Source organism: Diceros bicornis, chromosome 32 (genome assembly GCF_020826845.1).
Source record: "Diceros bicornis minor isolate mBicDic1 chromosome 32, mDicBic1.mat.cur, whole genome shotgun sequence".
NCBI lineage: Eukaryota > Metazoa > Chordata > Mammalia > Perissodactyla > Rhinocerotidae > Diceros > Diceros bicornis.
The window spans coordinates 25,617,439-25,638,989 of NC_080771.1; the positions used below are offsets into that span (position 1 = coordinate 25,617,439).

At 44.0% G+C, this 21,551-nt stretch overlaps 1 protein-coding gene across 2 annotated transcripts in view; it reads left to right on the forward strand.

Moving 5' to 3' along the window:
* Positions 1-21,551, forward strand: part of ZNRF1 (zinc and ring finger 1) — a 101,585-nt gene that overhangs the window by 66,060 nt on the left and 13,974 nt on the right. For both annotated transcript variants that reach the window (XM_058528286.1, XM_058528287.1), the window contains exon 2: positions 20,760-20,855. In XM_058528286.1, the coding sequence (XP_058384269.1) occupies positions 20,760-20,855 (96 nt within the window). The remainder of the gene's footprint in view (positions 1-20,759; positions 20,856-21,551) is intronic.

Here is a 21,551-nt window from a genome sequence, read left to right on the forward strand (position 1 = left end):
CCAGCACTTGATAAAGAACGGCAAGGTTCTGGAAGTGTATGTGGGACTGGGAATAGTCCTAAGGCCGTCTTGGGAAAATACAGATTGCTTCACCATTCAAATGGTGATAGGCGTCTGCCTTTCTGATCTAGCTACACTGGTACTCTTTTTAGTTCTTTGAAAGAACAATCTCTCTGTTTTTGCATGTGCTGTCCCGTCTACTGGGAACCCTCTTCTCCAATCCTTGCTTGCCTCCTTCTGCTGCCTGGCTGGCTTTTGCTTATCTTTTAGTCTTAGCTTAGCCGTCCTTTCTTACAGGAAGCCTTTCCTGACATCACTGCTGCCTCAGCCGCCGGCCCCCAAATCTCAGTGAGGGCTCCATTCCTAGTTCTCTTTGGCACTTTGTCCTGTCCCTGTCATAAAAGTGATTACGAGGTAGTGCACTTGCCTGTGTACTTGTGTGCATTCCCCATCAGAGTTTAAACTCCACCAAGGAGCTCTTTCTGCCTTGTGTGCTGATCAGTGCCTGGCACTTAGTAACCCTCAGTAAAATGGAGAAAATGGATTCAGCCTTGAGTGTCCACTCACTAGAGACAGTGACGTATGCACAAAATTGAGCATTAACACAGTTTAATACATCATATTAGCTGTGTTGTAGGGGGCACACACATACACACACGCAAGCACTGAGTTTCAGAGCAGGGAGCAATTTTGGGTTTAGATCGTCTCATCAAACCCCCTCCTTTTGCAGGTAAGAAATGTAAACAGAGCTGTGACATGAGTCACCCAACTGGAAGCAGGTGCCTCCGGGACCAGCAGTTTCGGGCCCACACTGTGAGCGGAGGCGTTGCAGTGGCTGGGACTCCGTTCGAGCCCCTCTACCTACCTTCACCTCTGAAGGTGAAGGGACTGTGTTGGTCCAGTGATGAAGCCCAGACATGGCCATTCATCATACCTTTCCCATGTGCAGACAGCAGGAAGTGAGACATCCTCTTTCAGTCCTCCTGCTCGCTCCCTCCCGAGTCCTAGACCATTTGTCAACCAGTTAGCTAATTGGGTGCAAGCATCAAAAAAATTGAGGCCAGGCTTCTTTTCACAAGCATTGATCGTTTGCTGGCTTTTATTAATAGTGAGCTTTTTTTTCCCTTTCTTTTTTTTTTTTTTCTTTTTCTTTTTTGACCTCCCTCTGCTGCAGAGGGTTGGGTTAATGCTGTTCCTCAGTTTGTGTCATATTATCATTGGTCTGGGCAAGGCTGTTCTCTTGGTTTTATTCGTTTGTACATTGATTTACTCTTTTTTATTCCTATTTTCTAATCTCCTCCCCTCCATAGTCAACCATGTGAATGTGCTTGGTGTGTATTCTCTTACTGGTGTATTATGAATTATTACTTTGTATACATGTGTGGAGTTTTTGTATTTAGATTTTAGGTAATCATGTGCATATGTTTTTAACTTAAGTAAATGGCTTGGTGCTACAGATCCTTTTGTTTCTTTTTTTTATTCCACACCGTGTTCAGATCTATCCTGTGTGTACGTTTGGTCCATTGCTGATGACTGCTGCATACTGCTTCATAGTGTACATGCTCTACATGGTTCTTATCCATTCCCCATTCATCATCTGTGCTGCCTGCAACTGACTGCTACCCCAGTTGGTGCTGTAGGGCACATCCTGCGCTGTCTTCTGACTGGCCTGTGGGAGAGTTTCTCTGGGAAATATACCCAGAAGTGGGCATGCTAGATATAGACTAGTGAGCTTTCTAGGGTCATTTCTGAGGACTCAAAAGAGGTGATTGTGTCCCATTTCTCTCCCTATTTTCTCCTAAGTTCTAGGAAGGTAGGTTGCTTAGACTGCCCCAGCATTTAGCCTGGTTCTGGAATCTTGCAGTGATAACTTTCAGAGAGCAGAGACAAAGGTTGGGGTTTTATTCTCTTTGGGTTGATTTGAAGATTGAGTTCCTTCACTCTGAATTCTTCACACTCACACTGCTCCTGCTTGTGTATGTGTATAAAATGAGCCACACCTGCTGAGGTCTGTTCTGGTATCCTGTTGTCCGTGACTGTTTCTAGACCTCCTATATGGAGGCAGCGTGGGATAGTGGAAGGAGACCATACAGTGGAGTCAGGCTGGCATAAGCACACAATTTTCTCCTCCGTGTGCGTGCCAGCCCCATCCATGAGCTGGGGTCACACTGTTGGCCCACAGGGTAGGTATGGAGGGCCGGCATGCAAGTGCGTAGCACAGAGCCTGTCCAGGGCCATTCTGACTCCTCCTGCTTGGCTCCCTGTTTATGAGACGTGAAAGCCCCCAGCAAGAGTGTTGAAAGACCACAGTGCTCTATGAGTTGGTATCTAAAGGGAATTGGGCTGAATTAAAATCTTTGGTATCACATCGTGAAATATTTGTGGATGAACTCTGGAATTTGCTTCAGAATAATCCGGTGCAGGGTCGAGTAGGTGGGGGTAAAGATCGGGTGACCATATAATTTATTGTCTAATCCCAGGCATGTTTGAGACTGAAAGAGGGGCCTATTAATTACAACAGGACAATAACTTTTACCTGAGATTGTCCCAGCAAACCAAGACATGGACACCCCAGAGGAAAGTGAGACAGAATTGACCCTGAGTTGATCACTGTTGAAGCTGAGTGATGAGTACCTTGGGGCTCATTGTATTCTATTTTTGTGTGAAATTTTCCATAATAGAAGGAGTTTTTTTAAGGAAATATATCTATCACAGTGCTGAAGCATTCACAAATCCCCACTGTCCAGGAAATGGGTATTGGGTCCCTAGGCAGCCCTGCTTGGGGTACGAAGCCCAGTCACCCAGTGCTGCTCTTTCACCACCTCTGGGCACTTCTGTGTGGGGCAGGGTGAGGACGAGTAGGTAGAGAGGCCCTGCCTTCTCTTGTTGGTAGGAGGAATGAGAAACCAGAGGGCGTTCTAGCTCAGCATGACTTGGTTTAGCGTAGGGGCAGGACTGACCTTTTTCCTGCCCCAGGACTTTCAGGGCCTGCCCAGGTGGCAACCGAAGCAGATCCCTTCACATCACACCACAGTGCTGGTGGCAGGGGTGCCTGCAGTCTGCACGTGCACATGTGATTATTATCCGCACCTCTTATCAGAACCACGGGTTGGGCAGGAAGTAGCATGACCACAGTGGGTTTTTAACCAACGTTCTGTCTCACACACACACACTGTACCATCCTACTTAACCTCACCGTGATATGGCGGTTGCTCGAGCCTTGAGTGGTAGAAGGTAGCCTCTGCTGAGAATCGACTCAAACAACAGTCTGACATACTCTTAATTTATCTCTTTCTGGTTGTACAGCCAGGCCTTTTTCACACAATTCCACAAAGTGTGATATTCATTCATCCAACAGATATTTTCAAGAGCCTGTCATATGCCATGCTCTGGGGGACACAGCAATAAAAGAACAAGACTCTGCCTTCAAGGAGCTTATATTGTAATGGAGGTGACAAATAGCAGGTGCAGCAGTGGTGAGTGCTAAGAAGAAAAATAAAAGTGCATTGGGTTGGGGGATGGATCGAGAGTGGTAGCTGTTTTAGATGGGTCGTCTAAGGAGGTGAGAGAGAACTAGCAGATGTCAGAGAGGGGGCATTATGGGAGACCAAAAAGCAAGTGCAACAATGTCGGGGGTGCAGGTGAAGGAGGAGAGTCACCTTTCTCAAATGCTAATGATTGCTGGAGAATTGACTTTAGGATACCATCATGTAGAGGTCGTTGGTAACCTTGGTAAGGGCAATTTTGGAGATTGGAGTAGTTCAAGAGGGAATGGAAGGAGAGCAAATGAGGAAGGCCATTGAGACAACTCTTTGCAGGCACTTTTCATTGTAAATAGGGCACTTGCTGAAGGTGTGGGTGGGATTGAGAGAGTGTTGTGTAAGGTGGGGACTAGTGCTCGTGTGCTGACTCAATAGAGAGGGAAAAAGTATTTAATGGAACCTGTTATAGATGGCCCTCTGGTATGCTTAACAAATATTAAATGACCTTGATCATGAGGTAGAGCCCTGGAAGGCCTGGTTCAGTTTTCTTTTTCCATTGGAATTCCCTTTTCTCTGTACTAAAAGTAAGTCACAAATGTTTGGACTGTTCTCAAAATATCTGTTATAACATGCTTTAATCTTCTATCTATAATCTTTCTCTTGTTATACAAATGGTTCTGAAATTTTGGGTTATAAACCCAAACTCTTTTGACAATTTAAATCTATGGATCCCTTCCTCAGAAAAACATACCTGCTGTAGAACCTGGCATTTTATTTCAGGAGGTTGATGTATCCTCTGACGTCCATTCCAGGAGTGTCCAGGTCAAGAAGCTGCATGTTAGATACAGTCACTAGACAGTCAGTCCCTTAAGGCCATGAAAGTGGCTAAAAGAATGAGAACCCTATGACCTTGTCTTCTCTCTTCTTCCCTAATAGATCATCACTTCCTTGAGGGTAGAAATTATATTTAATGTTTTGCCATTTTAAAATCCTTAATCCTTAATCCTTAACTTTCCCATTTTAAAATCCTTAATATATCACATCGAGAAAGCGCTTTTTGCCATCTAAGGTAACATTCACAGGTTCCAGGAATTAGGATGTGGACAGCTTTGGGTGGGCCTTTATTCTGCCTACTACACATTTTTTTTTAATCTTTTTTTTCTTTTTTCTCCCCAAAGCCACAGTACATAGTTGTATATCCTAGTTGTAGGTCCTTCTAGTTCTTCCATGTGGGACGCAGCCTCAGCATGGCTTGATGAGCGGTGAGCAGGTCCATGCCCAGATCCACGCCCAGGATCCGAACCTGCAAACCCCGGGCTGCTGAAGTGGAATGCGCGAACTTAACTGCTGCATCACTGGGCAAGCCCTGCCTACTACACGTTTGTATAGTTATTTACACATATGTTGTCATTTAGTGGCTAGGATGGTAAAATTATTCCTGTCTTACAGATGAGAAAAATGGAAGCTCAGGGAATTTAGATGACTCGCCCTTGGCCATATAACTCATGACTTGAATGCTGGAATTCTGAATCCAGATCCACGTTGTTCCATTCTATTTGGCTGCTTGTTTTTTCGTTTTGTGTGTGTGTGTGTGTGTGTGAAGAAGATCAGCTCTGAGCTAACATCCATGCTAATCCTCCTCTTTTTGCTGAGGAAGACCGGCTCTGAGCTAACATCTATTGCCAATCCTCCTCCTTTTTTTTTCCCCACAGCCCCAGTAGATAGTTGTATGTCATAGTTGCACGTCCTTCTAGTTGCTATATGTGGGACACGGCCGTAGCATGGCAGGAGAAGCGGTGCGTCGGTGCATGCCCAGGATCCGAACCCCGGCCGCCAGTAGCGGAGTGCACACACTTAACCGCTAAGCCATGGGGCCGGCCCCTGGCTGCTTGTTTTTTAATTCTCTTATCTTCCACAGATTTCAATAAGTGATATTTGTCAGTATTTAGGTTCCTGATGCCAATATTCTGGGAAATTGATGTGCTGACTCAAAATGAGGGAATGTCAAAATCTATGTAAAAATAGTCGTCAAGGCAGAATATCAAATGAACAAGGAATTTCTAGTTTATGTGGCCTTCCCATTTCATAAACATTTGTGTTTATAAGGTCCAGTATAGAGACTGCTTACTGGTTAAATATTTTGTCCATCGATATACTGGTTAAATATTTTTCCACCGATATACTGGTTTAATATTTTGTCCTCCGACAGACCTATCATATCACAAATCTTTTGCTTGCCAGCCAGCCAGATTACTTGTTATCATTAGGAGATCCCTGATTTCTTACCCTTGGAACTATTATCATGAATCAAGATTTATGAATTATTGCCATCCATGTTCCTGCTGTTATGTTGGAGTCTCTTCCTGTTGCTCCCCCACCTTCTCTCTCTCCCATTTTTGTCTACCAGACTCAAAATAATCTAAACCAGAGGTGAAGAAAACCAGTGTAGAAGCCCACTTTATGTGTCTTCATAGGGATCATTCACTATTTTAGGGAACTTAGAATTGATGACCTTTCTTGCTCGTGCTTTGTGTCTGGAGGGTCTCTGGGAAATCCTTTTTAACTCATTAGTCAATACCTAACAGCTCTCTAGGGTCTTTCCATCTCTTCCTCTTTGGTACTGAAGGCAGTGGATGACAGAAAAGCAAGGACTGAAGCATAAAGGCCTTCTTTTACCCTGATAGTTTCCTTTGATAGGCTTGATCGCTCCATTACTGTTGAGCTCTCAAAATAACCTCATTCTGTTCTTTTGGCTTGTTCCTCTTTAGATGCTATTTCAAAGCAGAGTTGTGACATACAGGGCCATGTCCTCTGAGTTCCTGCCTCCATCTACTTCTGTTTGGAGGTATAGCTAAGCAGAGGATGCCCTGCTGACCAGGGGCCAGGTCTTAGCCCAGGCAAGAAGCCAGCCGGTATTCACTCTGTCCAATAGCCAAGCTCAGCCTGCAGTGTTGCTGCATGCAGGGCCCAAGCCAGAGCTGATAGTTTTTATGAAGTGAATACAGCAGCACGTGTTCTGCATCCTGAGATTATACTGGGAGGCGTGTTGGAGCCTTCTAGCAGATCTCCAGTGACGTGAAGGCCGGGGCTGTCAGCATCAAGAGATGCAAGTTCCACTGTGCCAGGCAAATGATGTTTTTCAATAGGAGCAGTCAGTTAGATGTGAGTGTCATGTCCATTTGCCTGTTGAGTCAGATACTGGCTGAACATGATCTAGTAGTGCATTCAAGCGTCTTCCTTCTTGTCAGTGAAAAATCTCTATCAGCCATATGGACATTGGGGTGGACAATGCCTTCAGGAACTAGAAATAAACTATTGGTCCTGTATGGATTTTGTGTGAAACTTTCTTTCTTTGTTCTTTTTTGTTCCCTAGCTCTCCTTTTCTCCTCCAGCTCCACCTCCGAACACACACACACACTCCATTAAAAAAGCAAAGTCAGGGGGCCGGCCCGGTGGCGCAAGCGGTTAAGTGCGCGCGCTCCGCTGCGGCGGCCCGGGGTTCGCTGGTTCGGATCCCGGGCGCACACCGACGCACTGCTTGGTAAGCCATGCTGTGGCGGCGTCCCATATAAAGTGGAGGAAGATAGGCACCGATGTTAGCCCAGGGCTGTCTTCCTCAGCAAAAACGGAGGAGGATTGGCGGATGTTAGCTCAGGGCTGATCTCCTCACAAAAAAAAAAAAAAAAAAAGCAAAGTCAGTTAAAGGTTGGAATTTTTAAATATATCAACAAAGACCCCCAGACTTGAAAAAGAATATATCCAGGGGAGAAACAGGCCAGCAACAGGGCGTTCCAAGCACAGTCTTGTTTCTCTAGGGAAGTCTGCTGAGGGCACCTGCTACAGGTAAGGCTAGACCTGCATGGCAGTGCCCTGCTCAGACAGTATCCCTCTCTGGAATTGGAAGAAGTGAAGTTCTCTTCTGTTGCTAATGTGGAGGCAGTCCACAAATCCTCCGGGGGTGATAACTGCCTTTTTTGCCTAAGGACCAGATTTTATTGTTCCCTTTGTCTTTTTTGAGGGGAAGTGGTCCTTGGCCCCACTCCTTGCTGTTGAGTTTGTGAAGAAAAGGCTGGGGAATTCTGCCTACTCCTGAGAGTGTTCTCTGGTGTTCCCAAACACTGGAAAGACCACTCCCAGCTGTGGGTATTGGGTCCAAGGGCCGTAGATGTGTGGTGTGTTGGGGATTAGAATGAAGGTGGGACAGCCGTTGAGAGGAAAGCATGGTATTCAGTGAAGTAACTTTCCTGGCCATTTCCTGGCCAGACTTGTCTATCCCATTGCCTAGCTTGCAGGTAATCCCTAATATCTAAGAATTTAGAGAAATTCTGGCTTGACCCTTGGAAGACAATCTTCCTCTTTCAACAGATAGTCCATTTTTTAAATAAGACATCTCCAAAATAAAAGCCAAATGTTCATCTGGAAACTACATGCACACTTTTTGAGTCATGATTGGATGCCCCTAAACTTGCCCAAGCATGTAGCCAGGTGGCAAGGGATTATAATTTCACATTCATCTTTCCTGGCCAGTGGTTGGGGACTTGATCACACTCACGCTGAGGCTTTCATCTTTTTTGTATTTGTATCTCCTCAGGCTCAGGTCATCAGATCATCATGTCCCTACTCCTCCCTTTCCTCATCACCCTGCTCCTAAACAGTCCTTCCAGGGCCTCTCTCTGGAAGAAATGGGTTAGAGGATCAAAGGAACAGGACCAGCCGTAGTTCCTGCTCCTGACAAGTGCTTTTCCCATTTTTCCCTTGGCTGGAATGCTGTTGTTGGGCTTCACCTGCCAGGATGCAGCCTGGACTTGCTGGAGCAAGGGATTGGTGTCATCAGGCATACATTCATGTGCACACCCTGCAGTTCTTCCCTTTGTTCCCACTGCAGGTGTCTTCATTGAGCCTGTTCTCATTTGTAGTAAATGAATAGGAATGTTTGGGGTATGTGATTGGAATTCAGTCTGTATATATTTTTAAGTATACATATATGTGTTTTTCATATATTCGTTGATTCTAAGGTACATACGTTTCACAACTTACCAACTCTAAAATCAAGATACATCGTGTCGTCACATCTTAAAATTATAATTGGCAGCTTTTTTTTTCTTTCTTGGAGGTTCATAATGGTGCCTCTTAAAACTGGTGGTATCTTAGAGTCCACAAAGTACGTTATGTAGTGTCAGCTCATTTTTCACTTCTTTGCCTGAAGAATTTGTGAATTTCCTCAACTAGGTAGATTTACCAGCAATCCTCAGTACAGTCATGCACCCCATTACGACATTTCGGTCAATGATGGACTGCATATATGACAGTGGTCTCATAAGATTAGTACCATCTAGGTTTGTGTAAGTACACTATGTGATGTTCACACAATGACAAAATCATCTAACTACGCATTTCTCAGAATGTATCCCCATCATTAAGTGACACGTGGCTATATATCTAAGTTGTGCTGGATGCAGCCTGGTAAAATGGCCACCCCACATTTCACATGGCTTTGCTCTGTACAGAGCACTCACACCTCCATCTTTGGTTGGGGTTTAGAACAATACTGGACAGTAGGCAGGGCACTATGCAGTTATTGCTAAATAGCTTTTACAAGGCCACCTGGCCAGTGATTGGGAGAGCCTGTTTCTTCTCACTCCTGATATGATTTTCTTTCTTCCAAACCAGTCAGCCTAGAATCCAGAAAGAGCAAAAATATGTTGAGGGTGGACTATACTGTGTTTAGAGTAAAGAATGGAGATCTTTATACTAGGTAAAAATTGGGAACCCAAACACCTGTGGAAGAAAATAGCTAAAAGCACAATATATTATCACTATAATTGCCTATATATATATGCCTATATAGAATATAGGCATACCTCAGAGATACTGGGTTTGGTTCCAGACCACCACAAGAAAGCAAATATTGCAATAAAGCAACTCAAACAAATTTTTTGTTTCCCAGTGCATAAAAAAGTTATGTTTACACGATACTATAGTCTATTAAGTGTGCGATAGCATTATGTCTAAAAAAAAAACTACATACCTTAATTAAAAAATATTTTATTGCTAAAAAATGTTAATTATCATCTGAGCCTTCAGTGAGTGGTAATCTTTTTGCTGGTGGAGGGTTTTTTTAAAAGACGCAATATCTGCGAAGTGCAATAAAATGAGGGTTTGCCTGTACATAGACATTGAAAATGACAAGTATGTGGATTGTTGCTGATACAAAAAGTATGTATATTTAAAGAGCAGAATATGAATATTCAGGCAGAGAAGATTCTGGGAAGATAGTGGCTGGAATGCATGTCTCATTTCTTTGACTTCCAATGCCAACTATTTTAACTCTTCAAGCCAAGCAGGGGGCCAGGTAGGCAGGGCCCAGAGGGGGTTACAAAGGCTGAGCTCCTGAGAAAATGCTAAGATATAAAAGTTATGGAGGAGGAGATAAGAGACCTGGAAGATGGAACCAAGACACTTGACATACAAGTGATTGGAGTACTAGAAGGAGAAAAAGGTAGAGGAAGGATGTATCAGTCAGGACAAGCTAGAGCTAGGTTATAATGTAATAACAAACAGTCCCATAAGCTCAGTAGTTTAATTCAACAAATTTATTTTTTCCCCACACTGCAGTATTCAGTACAGGTCAAGAGTGGGGCTCTGCTCATTGTAGTGACTCAGGAACCCAAGTGATAGAGGCTTCATCTCACTGCAGCAGTGCAGGTAATGTGGTACATCATGAACTAGTGCTTAAAGTCTGCTTGGATGTGCGTGCATTACTTCCACTCGCATTTCATTGGCCAAAGTAAATCACAAACCCACCTTTAGCTTCAAAGGGAGCAGGGAAGTACAGTTCTATTGTATAGCTGGAAGGAGGAAAGCTAGAAATATTTGGTGAACAGCACTCATGACTTACCACTAGAGGAAATAACTAAGACACATCCAAGTATATCCTGGTAAAATTTCTGAACTCTAAGAATGAAAAGAAAAATCATTCAAACTTTCAGGCCAAATAAGCACATTATTTACAAAGGAAAAAGAATCACACTGGTATCAGATTTTCTATTTCTAACACCAAGAAGCTAGAAGATGTTAGAATTTTATCTATAGACCACTGAGGAAAAAAGGATGGCAACTCAAGAATCCTATAGCTAGAGCAGTTAGGCAAAAAAAAGGAATAAAACACATCCAAATTGGAAAGGAAAAAGTAAAATATCAGATGACATGATATTATTTTATAGACAACCCTGAAGACTCCACCAAAAAACTGTTAGAACTAATAACCGAATTCAGTAAATTCAATGAATTATCAGAAAAATAAGTTAAGAAGACAATCCCATTTACAGTAGCATCAAAAAGAATGAAATACTTAGGAATAAATTTAACCAAGGAGTGAAAGATCTGTACTCTGGACACTGTAAGACACTGATGAAACAAATTGAAGAAAACACAAATACATGGAAATATATTCCGTGTTCATGGATTGGAAGAATTAATATTAAAATGTGATCTAGAGAGTCAATGCAATCCCCAAATCACAACTCCAGGGCATTTTTCACAGTAATAGGAAAAACAATCCTAAAATTCACGTGGAACCACAAAAGACCCTGAATAGCCAAAACAGTCTTGAGAAAGAAGAACAAAGCTGGAGGCATCACCTTCCTGATTTCAAACTATATTGCAAAGCTATTGTAATCAAAACAGTATGGTATTGACATAAAAACAGACACATAGATCCATGGAACAGAATAGAGCCCAGATATAAACCCATGGGTATGTGGTCAATTAATTTTTGACGAAGGCTTCGGGAATACACAATGGGGAAAGGACCATCTCTTCAAAAAATGGTGTTAGGAAAACTGGATATCCATATGCAAATGAATGAAACTGGATTCATATCTTAAACCATAAACAAAAATCAACTCAAAATGGATTAAAGACTTGAGCGTAAGTCCTGAAACCGTAAAATTCTGTATGGAAATTTGCTAAGATCTTAAGTGTTCTCACACAAAAAAAGGTAAATATGTGAACTGATCGACATGTTGACTCGATTGTGGGAATCTTTTCATAATGTATACATATATCAAATCATCACATTGTTCACTTTCAATATATTTGATTTTATTTGTCAATTATACTTTAATAAAGCTGAAAAAAAAAAAAAAGTCCTGCACCCAGACAGGATATCTATTCAGCTGTCAGAATAAAAGAAAGGTATTGAGCATAGACCGTCAGAGAGCATGTCCCTACTGTCGCCCACTGCCCCTAGTTCTTACTGTGCCTATCAACTCAGCCCTTGCTGTCCTAACACACGAAAGTCTCTGCTCACCTGTCACCCCTGCAGAGGGGCCTTCCCTGACTGCTGTAGCTGAATTAGCATACACACATCTCACTGCTTGACGCTTTTTCCACTGTTTTATTATGAAAATTTCAAACATACAGAAAAGTTGAAAGAAGTTTACCTTATACATCTTATTTTTTGATGCATTTCATTTTAATGTAGGCATCAGTACACCTCTTGCTAAATTCTTCGGCATGTCTGTCGTTAACTACAGTTCAATATTTGTTTACACTTTTTTTTTCCTGGTTGAAGTAAAGTTTACAAACAATGAAATCTCAGATCTTAAGTATACATTCACTAAATTTTGACAAATGCATGCATGTGTGTAATCCAAACCCTCCTCAGGATGTAGAACATTTTCGTCTCTCCAGAAGGTTCTCTCATCCCTTTTTCAGTCAGTCTCTGCCCCAACTCCTACTCGTTAGAGACAGCACTGTTCTGATTTTTCCCAACATAGATTAGATTTCCCTGCTCTACTACTTCATATAATTGGAATCATGATATGTGCTCTTTTGTGCCCTTCACTGAGCATGTTTTCTTTTTTTGGGGGGGAGGGGTGAGGAAGATTCACCCTGAGCTAACATCTGTTGGCAATCTTCCTCTTGTTTTTTTTTCACTTGAGGAGGTTTAGCTCTGAGCTAACGTCTATGCCAGCCTTCCTCTATTTTGTACGTGGGATGCCTCCACAGCGTAGCTGATGAGTGGAGTAGGTCCGCGCCTGGGATCCAAACCCACGAACCCCAGGCCGCTGAAGCAGAGCGCGCAGAACTTTAACCAGTCAGCCGCAAGGCCGGCCCCCTAAGCGTGTTTTTAATATTCATCCATGTTGTTGCATGTATCAGTAGTTTGTTGCTTTTTATTGCTAAGTAGTGTTCTATTACATTCTATGATTATGCCACAGTTTATTTATCCATTCTGTTGGTGGCAGTTGGGTTGTTTCCAGTTTTTGCTTCTTACGAATATAGCTGTGATGAACGTTCTTATAAGTGTCTATTTGTAGACAAATGTTTTCATTTCTTTTGGGTAAATATTTAGATGAGGAATTGCTTGGCTTAGGCTAGGTGTGTGTTTTGTTTTATAAAGAACCCCCAGACCTTGTCCCAAAGTGACTGTGTCATTTTACACTCCCTCCAGCAATATGTGCAAGTTCCAGTTGCTCCACATCCTCACCAACGTTTGATGTTGTCAGTTGTTTAAATTTTATTGTTTGGTGTTTTAATAAACAGATGTATTAGTCAGGGTTCTCCCGAAAAACAGAACCAATAGGATATATATATATATATAGAGAGAGAGAGAGAGAGAGAGATTTATTATTTATTATAAGGAATTGGCTCACGCAATTATGGAAGCTGAGAAGTCCTGTGATCTGCCAGCTGAAGACCCAGGAAAGCTCCCCAGCTTTAGTTCCAGTCCAAGTCTGAAGGCTTGAGAACAGGAGAACCAATGGTGTTAGTCCCAGTCCAAGGGGAGGAGAAGACCAATGTCCCAGCTTAAATAGGCAGAGAGTTCAAAATCTGCCTTCCTCCTCCTTTTTATTCTTTTCAGATCTTCAGTGGGTTGGATGAAGCCTACCCACACTGGGGAGGGCAATCTCCTTTACTCAGTCTACTGATTCAAATATTAATCTCATCCAGAAACACCCTCACAGACACACCCAGAAATAATGTTTAACCAAGTATCTGGGCACCCCGTGACACAGTCAAGTTGATGCATAAAGTTAAAATCACAACAGATAAAATAAAATACAAATAAAAAACAGATAAAATCACAACAGATTTGTGTTAAGAAAAATACACACACACACTAATATTTAAATTGATTTTAGGTGTCAGTGTGGCACTCTCCTGAAGTCTGCTTAACTCCAGAGGCCGAGTCCAGAAGACAGGTGTTGAAAGGGGCAAAAATCAGAAGTGCTGGGCCTTTCCCTAGTCTAGAATGTTCTCCAGGAGAGACTGATGCATACCTCAGCAACTCATAAATTGTGCACTGGTTTCCACTTATTTCTTGGGAGTGGAGGTTAGGAGAGAAGCATGTGATACCTACGGCCTCTGCTCTTGGGGACACATCTCTGCGGTATAGAAATGTGAAAGAAAATCATTCCCTGTTACCCCTTGATTTCTTCCATTTGTAATAAATCCCATTTAATCAAATTCATTTAGTCAAGTCTCATTTTACAGACTTGAGGCACCACAAAGGTGTGACAGGGAAAGATCCAGGCTGAAAACTAGGAACTGAACAATAGGGATGCCGTGTTGGGGGTGGCGCTCTCTGAGTCCCCAGGTGAGAGGAGTCCACATCAGCCCCTCCTGCCCAGGACAGGAGGTCCTGCCTGGATGGTGTGGCTTCCTTTACCCTGGTGGCTTCTTTGATTCTTCTCCTTTTAGGTGATCCCAGAGACAGGCAGAACTGGGGCAGCGTTAAAATAGCGCATCAGCATAGGAGGGAGGGTCGGGGAGGGAACTGGGGCAACGTGCAAAGCACACGTCCTGCCTGAGAAATCAGGTCTTAAAGGAGAAGGTTGCAGTTTTGGAAAAGGAGAAGTATGTGGTCCCCAGAGCACAAAAGTTTTGATTTATATTGCAAGATACATGTTGTAGAGGATTGAGAGAGTTGTAGTAACTTGAGCTGGTTGCCCCCGTCCTTCCTCAGTTGCTATGTCAAGTCAAATAGAAGGGCCTGGGTGAAGTCCAAGGAGCCCAGTTAACCCAACCCAGGAAGATGCTTGATGCACATGACCTTGTGCGGGTGCCTGGGATCACTGTTGGTTCACCTACCAGTGGACTTACCCTTTGACCTGGCGGTGAAAGAGGTCAAGGCCTTGCACTGGGTGGCGAGTGTGGGCTTGACTTCTCTCTGGAGCTCCTGTCTCTCTGGAGCTCCGGTCTCTGGTCCAGCTGAGGATTCCCCCACTTATGCAAGACACTTGAAAGGCAGGAAGCAGCTGGGCTCTGGCTCATCACACTCTCCTTGGCTCTTCTGGCTGTGTAACCTTGAGCTGATCTGATGACAAGAGAAAGGAAGGAAATGAGGTCTCCATTAGGAGCTCTCTCTTGGCTCCTTTTGATTGGAGTGGAGGGATCTTGTAGCAGCATTTGGTTGGTAGAGTCCACCCAGCGCAGAATTGGTGATTGCAGACAAATTCTCCTCGGTGCTCTGTCATTCACTCCTTCCTCATTTTGAGAAGTTGACAGAAAGGTTGACTAGGAACGCAGTAAGTTCCCTACCTCTGCCATAGTCCGGTGGGAGCAGACGATGGCTGAGAGAAACCAGTGTCAGACTTGGTTGGCAAGCGTAAGCTAGCTGACGCCTCCCTTCACTCTGTCAGTGGCAAATATTAAAGACAACATGTGCAGGTTACTGCCTCTGAAAAGAAAGAAGACAGGAAGGAGGAGGCAGCTGGGAGTACTTGCTGGCTGCTCACCTGGCTTCTGGGGTGCAACGGGCAGAGCCTGGACTCAAATGCAGTTAGGGGATGTCCAGACTCCACCTGTAGCTTTCTCATGAAGGAAAGCAAAGCATCTTTTATACACACTTCCTGAGTGCTGATGAACGTCTCATGAGATTTGACAAAATCGTGTCAATTAGATGACTTTGAGGACTTTTGGTTTATCTTTGTTTGCAGGGCTGATTTTAATTTGGTTCAGACTTTTTTTCCCAAAATGGTGTAAAACCTTCCTAGATATATTAATCTTCAGATAGCTCATAAAGATCACAGTATTTGTCATCCTGTAGGGCTGTTGGTGCTGAATCGTGGCTAGACAATCATAAGAAAAGATTGGGGCAGTAGAGTGGTAGAATCCATCTTGATCATTGGATGACCTTTCAGGAAAGAAGGTGGGGACATTAGTTTTTTCCCCTTAGCTCTCCATATTTTTCCATCCCTCTTACCTTTTGCCTTTTATTTTCCATTTAAAAGTTAATTTGCAAACTCAGTTTGTTACAACCAGTGCTATAGCCTCAGTGCCAAGTGGAAAGCAGAACTCTGTCCTTCCATGTTAACAGAATTCTCAGAAAAAAATTATCAATTGTTTCAGTTTATGGGATTACTCAGGACCGTGGGTACTTCAGGAGAAATTGCTGGGACAATGTGGAAGATTTGAAGTTAGTATTTAGTAATACCTCAGTTTGCATAGCATTTATGTTCTCTTTGCCATGTAGCTCCTCCTCCTATACCAGTCAGCCAGTCCCACAGCTCAGCAAGTGAGGTGTGCACTAGGCGATCAGACTTCCTGGGTGTTGTGTGCCAGCACTGGCTCTCTCTGGCTGCGTTTCCTTCGGTGAGTGACTGACTTTGATGTCCTCTTCTGCACAATAAAGTTAATATTAGTACTCACCTCTTGTTATGGTAAATGAGAAGACATGTAAAGCCCAGTGGCTGCCCATAGTGACGACTCAATAAATGCTATTGTGTATCATCGTGTGCAAGAGTAGGTGCTGTAGAGGTTAAACAAGAACCATTGTTCCACGTTGACAGTACGGAAAATACCATATACGGTGCTCTAGAAGTTCACAGGAAACAGATGGGACCAGCAGGTCCCATCTAGCACACTTGGCATGGCCTGTAGCCTGTGTGCCCTGTTGGTCCATCACCCCCCACATCCTTCCTCCAGCCCTCCTGTTCCTTCCTCCTTATTAAGTGCTGCCTGGTGTGATGATGTTGATACCACCATATATTTGATTAGCTTCTTTTTACCCTGCTTTCAGGTTTCTTCTTTGATCCTTGCAAAAGTGAGGTAAATTACTGTTTTTATTTTTATTTTTATTTATTTTTTATTTTTTTAACAGTTTTATTTATTTATTTATTTTTGTGTGTGAGGAAGATCAACCCTGAGCTAACATCCATGCTAATCCTCCTCTTTTTGCTGAGGAAGACGGGCTCTGAGCTAACATCTATTGCCAATCCTCCTCCTTTTTTTTTTCCCCAAAGCCCCAGTAGATAGTCGTATGTCATAGTTGCACATCCTTCTAGTTGCTATATGTGGGACGCGGCCTCAGCATGGCCAGAGAAGTGGTGTGTCGGTGAGCGCCCGGGATCTGAACCCCAGGCCGCCAGTAGCAGAGCGGGCGCACTTAACTGCTCAGCCACGGGGCCGGCCCAAAATTACTGTTTTTAGATGAGGAAACTGAGGTCCAGGGAAGGTAGGTTACTTGCCAAGGTCTTGAGGCTGGAAAACCCAGGTCATCTTGGCATTTCCCACTCACGTAATAGACTGAGTTATTTCTTCAGCCTTACCCTCCCCGCCAAATCCAGGGGTAGGTGATTCAAGTGGTACTAACCCTGCTTTTGCTAAAATGTAGGTCTCTTCCTACTACAGTGGCACTTCCTCTCCAGATGTAATATTTCCCAACCTCCCTCTATCTTCAAACCCTGTTCCGAGGTATGTTTTCTCAGCATCACCAAGCAACTAACTCAATTCTGACAGTATCTGGAGATAGCATCAGATACCACAGGTTAAGGGCTCAGTCCCACAAGACTGACCCCACTTCAGACACCAGTCGCAAGTCCAGGTTGACCTGTGCCTCTGCCTGACTGGCTATTAATTGGAGGTTCCCACAGCCCCCACTCACATTCATTTAATTTGCTAGAGAAGCTCACCAAACTCAGAGAAACCTTTTATTTACTAGGTTACCATTTTATTATAAAAAGATATAATGCAGGAACTGCCGGATGGAAGCAACACATAGGGTAAGGTATGTGGGAAGGGGCGCAGAGCTTCCGTGTCCTCTCCAGAGGCACCGCTCTCCCCGAATCTCCGTGTGTTCACTGACCCAGCAGCTCTCTGAACCCTGTCCTTTGGGTTTTTACAGAGGCTTCATTACATAGGCATGGTTGATTAAATCATTGACCATTGGTGATTGAACTGTATCTCAAACCTCTTCCCCTCCCTGGAGGTTGAGAGGTGGGACTGAAAAGTCCAACCTTCTAATCAGCTGGTTGGTTCCCCTAGCAACCAGCCCCCATCCTTAGTTTACCAAGGGACTTGCCAAAAGTCACCTCATTAACATAAACTCCTGTGTGGTTGAAAGGGGCTTGTTATGAATAGCAAGATACTCCTTTCACCTTTATGGCTGTTCCAGGAACCCATAACAAAAGACCAAATATTATTGGTCTTATTATGTGAGGAAATTCCAAGGGTGTTAGGAACTCTGTACCAGAAATGGGACAAAGACCAAATATATATTTCTTATTATAAATCACTATATCACACCTGTGGTCAACTCTGTCTTCCCTGATGGAAAGGACTGTAGATTGGCAGCTAAGAAATATGATTCTAGGCTCAGCCCCAACCCCTCAGTTGTTTGATGTGATGGCCTCACTGGGGCTTCCTTCTTTATCTGTACAATGAGGGGACTGGTCTAAATTTATGAGTCTCAACTTGTTTTTTTCTAGGACATAAATGTCTGGTCACATTCCCTTGTAGACCTTCTTGTTGGGTGGCCTACTTCCCAGTACCTTAGCTGTAATTCAACCCCTTCTCCTGTACTCAAGGAATCACGTTGTGATGAAAGGGTTTGAATGATGCTGTTGTAGGGATAACCATGAATCTGTTCTAAGTTATCAGAAAAGTGAGTAATGTGTGAGGTGTAAGACTTTTTGTCAGTAACAGATCAGTTTGACACCTCCCAGTGACCATGTCAGGGCCTGGACCTGGTCCAGAGCATATCCACCCCGGCCTGCTCACAGCCCTGAGCCCTCAGCCTGCAGACAGGGTGCTAACTTAGCAAGTTTAAAGTAGAAGTATCTTGTAATCCCTTAAAGTGTGGCAAAACCTTGGTCTTTTGAGTCAGAAAAAAAGGTGAATGAATCTCTTAAGAAAATGAGACAATCTTCCAATGGCTGGTCACTGTGTGGAAAGTTATTTAGTATAAGTATTGGTTTATTTGCAGGGCGCAGGCATGAGGGCAGAACCAAGGGAACAGGGGGACCTAGGACATCATCATTCTACAAGACTCATGTTCATTACTCACCTGTCCATTGCGTGTGTAACACTGGGTCTTAGATTTCTAATCTGGGTTAGAAGAGAATCAGCCTAGCACATTTGAGATCCAATTTTGCCAGAAAACTGGAGATGGACCCTCCCCAACCATGTTTCTTTTCTGTATTCGGGTTTTATTAATGGATTCCTAACCACCCAGAGATCAGGAAATACAGCCCCTTCTCAAAGCTTGGGTTGACAGCACTTCCAAGACTTTTTAGGTGAGGTGCTGAGATGCTTAGATGCTAAAGATCTTTGAGGAAAGGGGTCGGGGTAATGGGGACTGTGCTGTGGAGTCCCAGGTCCACTTTGTCCGTAGTTAACCAGACCCTGGATTTTCTGTCTGTTCCTATAGTTCAGAGCATTGTCACTGAAAGGAGGAGGTTTGGAGAAGACTTGAAGCAAAGTGCCTGTGCCCTACACAGGAACGTGGGAGCCAGCTTGCTTCCTGTCTCAGCACCACCAGCTGTCAGAGGCCAGGGCTTTCCATACAGCATGGGCGAGTCCCCGCAGGAAGGACACTGGTGAAGGTGTGAATTCCTCCTCTGTCCTGGAACAGCTAACAGTCAACATGAACCCTCAGCCTTTTATCTGTTTCATAAGAAATGTTGCTGACATATTACCAGCATTCAGTGAAATGTGCATGGGACATTTTGACTAAAAATTAATAGAAGAGTCAAATCTTCACAACAATATTTAGATGTGCTGTATTTGACCTAGGAAATCCAGGCTGGGTAGGTAGGAATTATGGTCACAAAAGGGAGAAGCTGTGATGTAGACAACTAAATAACTTTTCAATGGTATTGGATCTTATTGGTAGAATGGAAAAGAATTAATTCATTTGAAAATAACTTTAATGAAAGTAAAATGGGAGAAATTAGAAATAGTTTGCATTTATCTATAAAAGTAGTTTATGAAAAAATAAATCAAGGGACTATGTTTGCTTAATGGAGTTCAACTCAGAAGGTTCTCATCTGAAATCCCCAACACTGATATAATTCTGATGAAACTCCTTGGGTGTATAAGCAGTCCACACTTCCATGGGAATAGAACAGCAGGGTCACAACACCCTGTGTTCGCCTGGTGTTGTGAAACAGCTGTTACTCTTAGTGGCATATGGCCGAGGCACGTGTGGCATTTGGGAGTGCTCCGGAGGGTCACCCCGCTGCTCACACACTCTCAGGACAGCTACCTTAGCCATGGGGAGGCAAAGGTGCCCTGGGTGAGGGATGGAGGCACCGATGACTGTAGGGATTCCTCTCACAGGTGTGAGATGGAAGAGTATAAACTCTTCCTTATTCAAAGACTGATTATTTAGGGGCCAGCCCCATGGCTTCGCAGTTAAGTGCGCACGCTCTGCTACGTGAATCGGGTTCGGATCCTGGGCGTGCACCGACACACCACTTGTCCAGCCATGCTGAGGTGGCGTCCCACATACAGCAACTAGAAGGATGTGCAACTATGACATGCAACTATCTACTGGGGCTTTGGGGAGAAAAAGGGGAAAAGAGGAGGATTAGCAATAGATGTTAGCTTAGGGCTGGTCTTCCTCAGCAAAAAGAGGAGGATTGGCATGGATGTCAGCTCAGGGCTGATCTTTCTCACCAAAAAAAAAAAAAAAAGACTGATTATTTAGTTGCCTTGACTTGATGCCTCCCTATCCCTGCTGCCCACAGACCCCCTTGGGAAAGGATCTAAAAGAAAATACAACTCAAATCAGCTGTCAGTGACTTCTGATAAACTTCAGCAAGGGGCATGGGACAGGGAGAGTACAAATGGAAAAATGGGAGTTGGAGGCTGTAATAAAATTACAAAATTTTGCATGACTTAATGAGGGAGAAATCAGATCTAGAGCATATCTAGATTGTAACTCTCCATGTTGACACTGGCCCCACATGGTCATTTAAGAGTATCTAAATTTATTATGGGTATACTTGATTTGGAGAAAACATTTCATCCTGTTTTCCTCTCTTTCAGGTTTCAAGTGCCCCATTTGCTCCAAGTCTGTGGCTTCTGATGAGATGGAAATGCACTTTATAATGTGTCTGAGCAAACCTCGCCTCTCCTACAACGGTAAGGGCTTGGCCTGGGAAGCCTCTGAGTGAGGGTCTTCCCCACCTCTCATGGCTCTGGGCAGCATTTCCACCCTGCCTTCCAGCGATGAGGAACCCAACTGTTCATTCGGAGAGGAAGAGGAGTGGGACAAGGAAGGAAGGCTCAGGGGTCAGGTCCGTGGTGCCAGGAAGTCTTTCGAGCCACTCAGTCCTTCTGCCCTTCCTTCTGCCTCCTTAGTTCCTTGGATCTCTGGTGCCTTAGCCCATTCACACAGCTGACAGCAGGGGGCCTAGAGGGAGTGCCACCTCCCTTTGGGGGAGGGGGAGTCTGTCCAGGTGGTTTGCATGAGTTCCTAAGCCTTGACTCTCCACGGCAGAATCAGTGCATTACGTGGACACCCTTTAGGAATTAAAAATGCTGACCTGTCACCTAGTTGTTCCACCATGGCCATGCTGCTTCCTACCTTGGAGGCTGTCCAGAGCTGAGCAGTGAATACAACAAGGGGTAGGATCACCGGGCCAGGGGACTCTGTGAAACCTAAGTCGCCCTCATATGGCACCTCTGTGGACAAAATGAGTGTCAACATCTGCCTCGTATGCTGTGGGCGAGGATTTGGAGCCCAAGCGATCTGAGTTCAAAGCTTGCCCTATCACTTACTCACTGCATGATCTTAGGCAAGTTGCTCAGTTTAGCAGAGCCTTGGTTTCCTGGTCC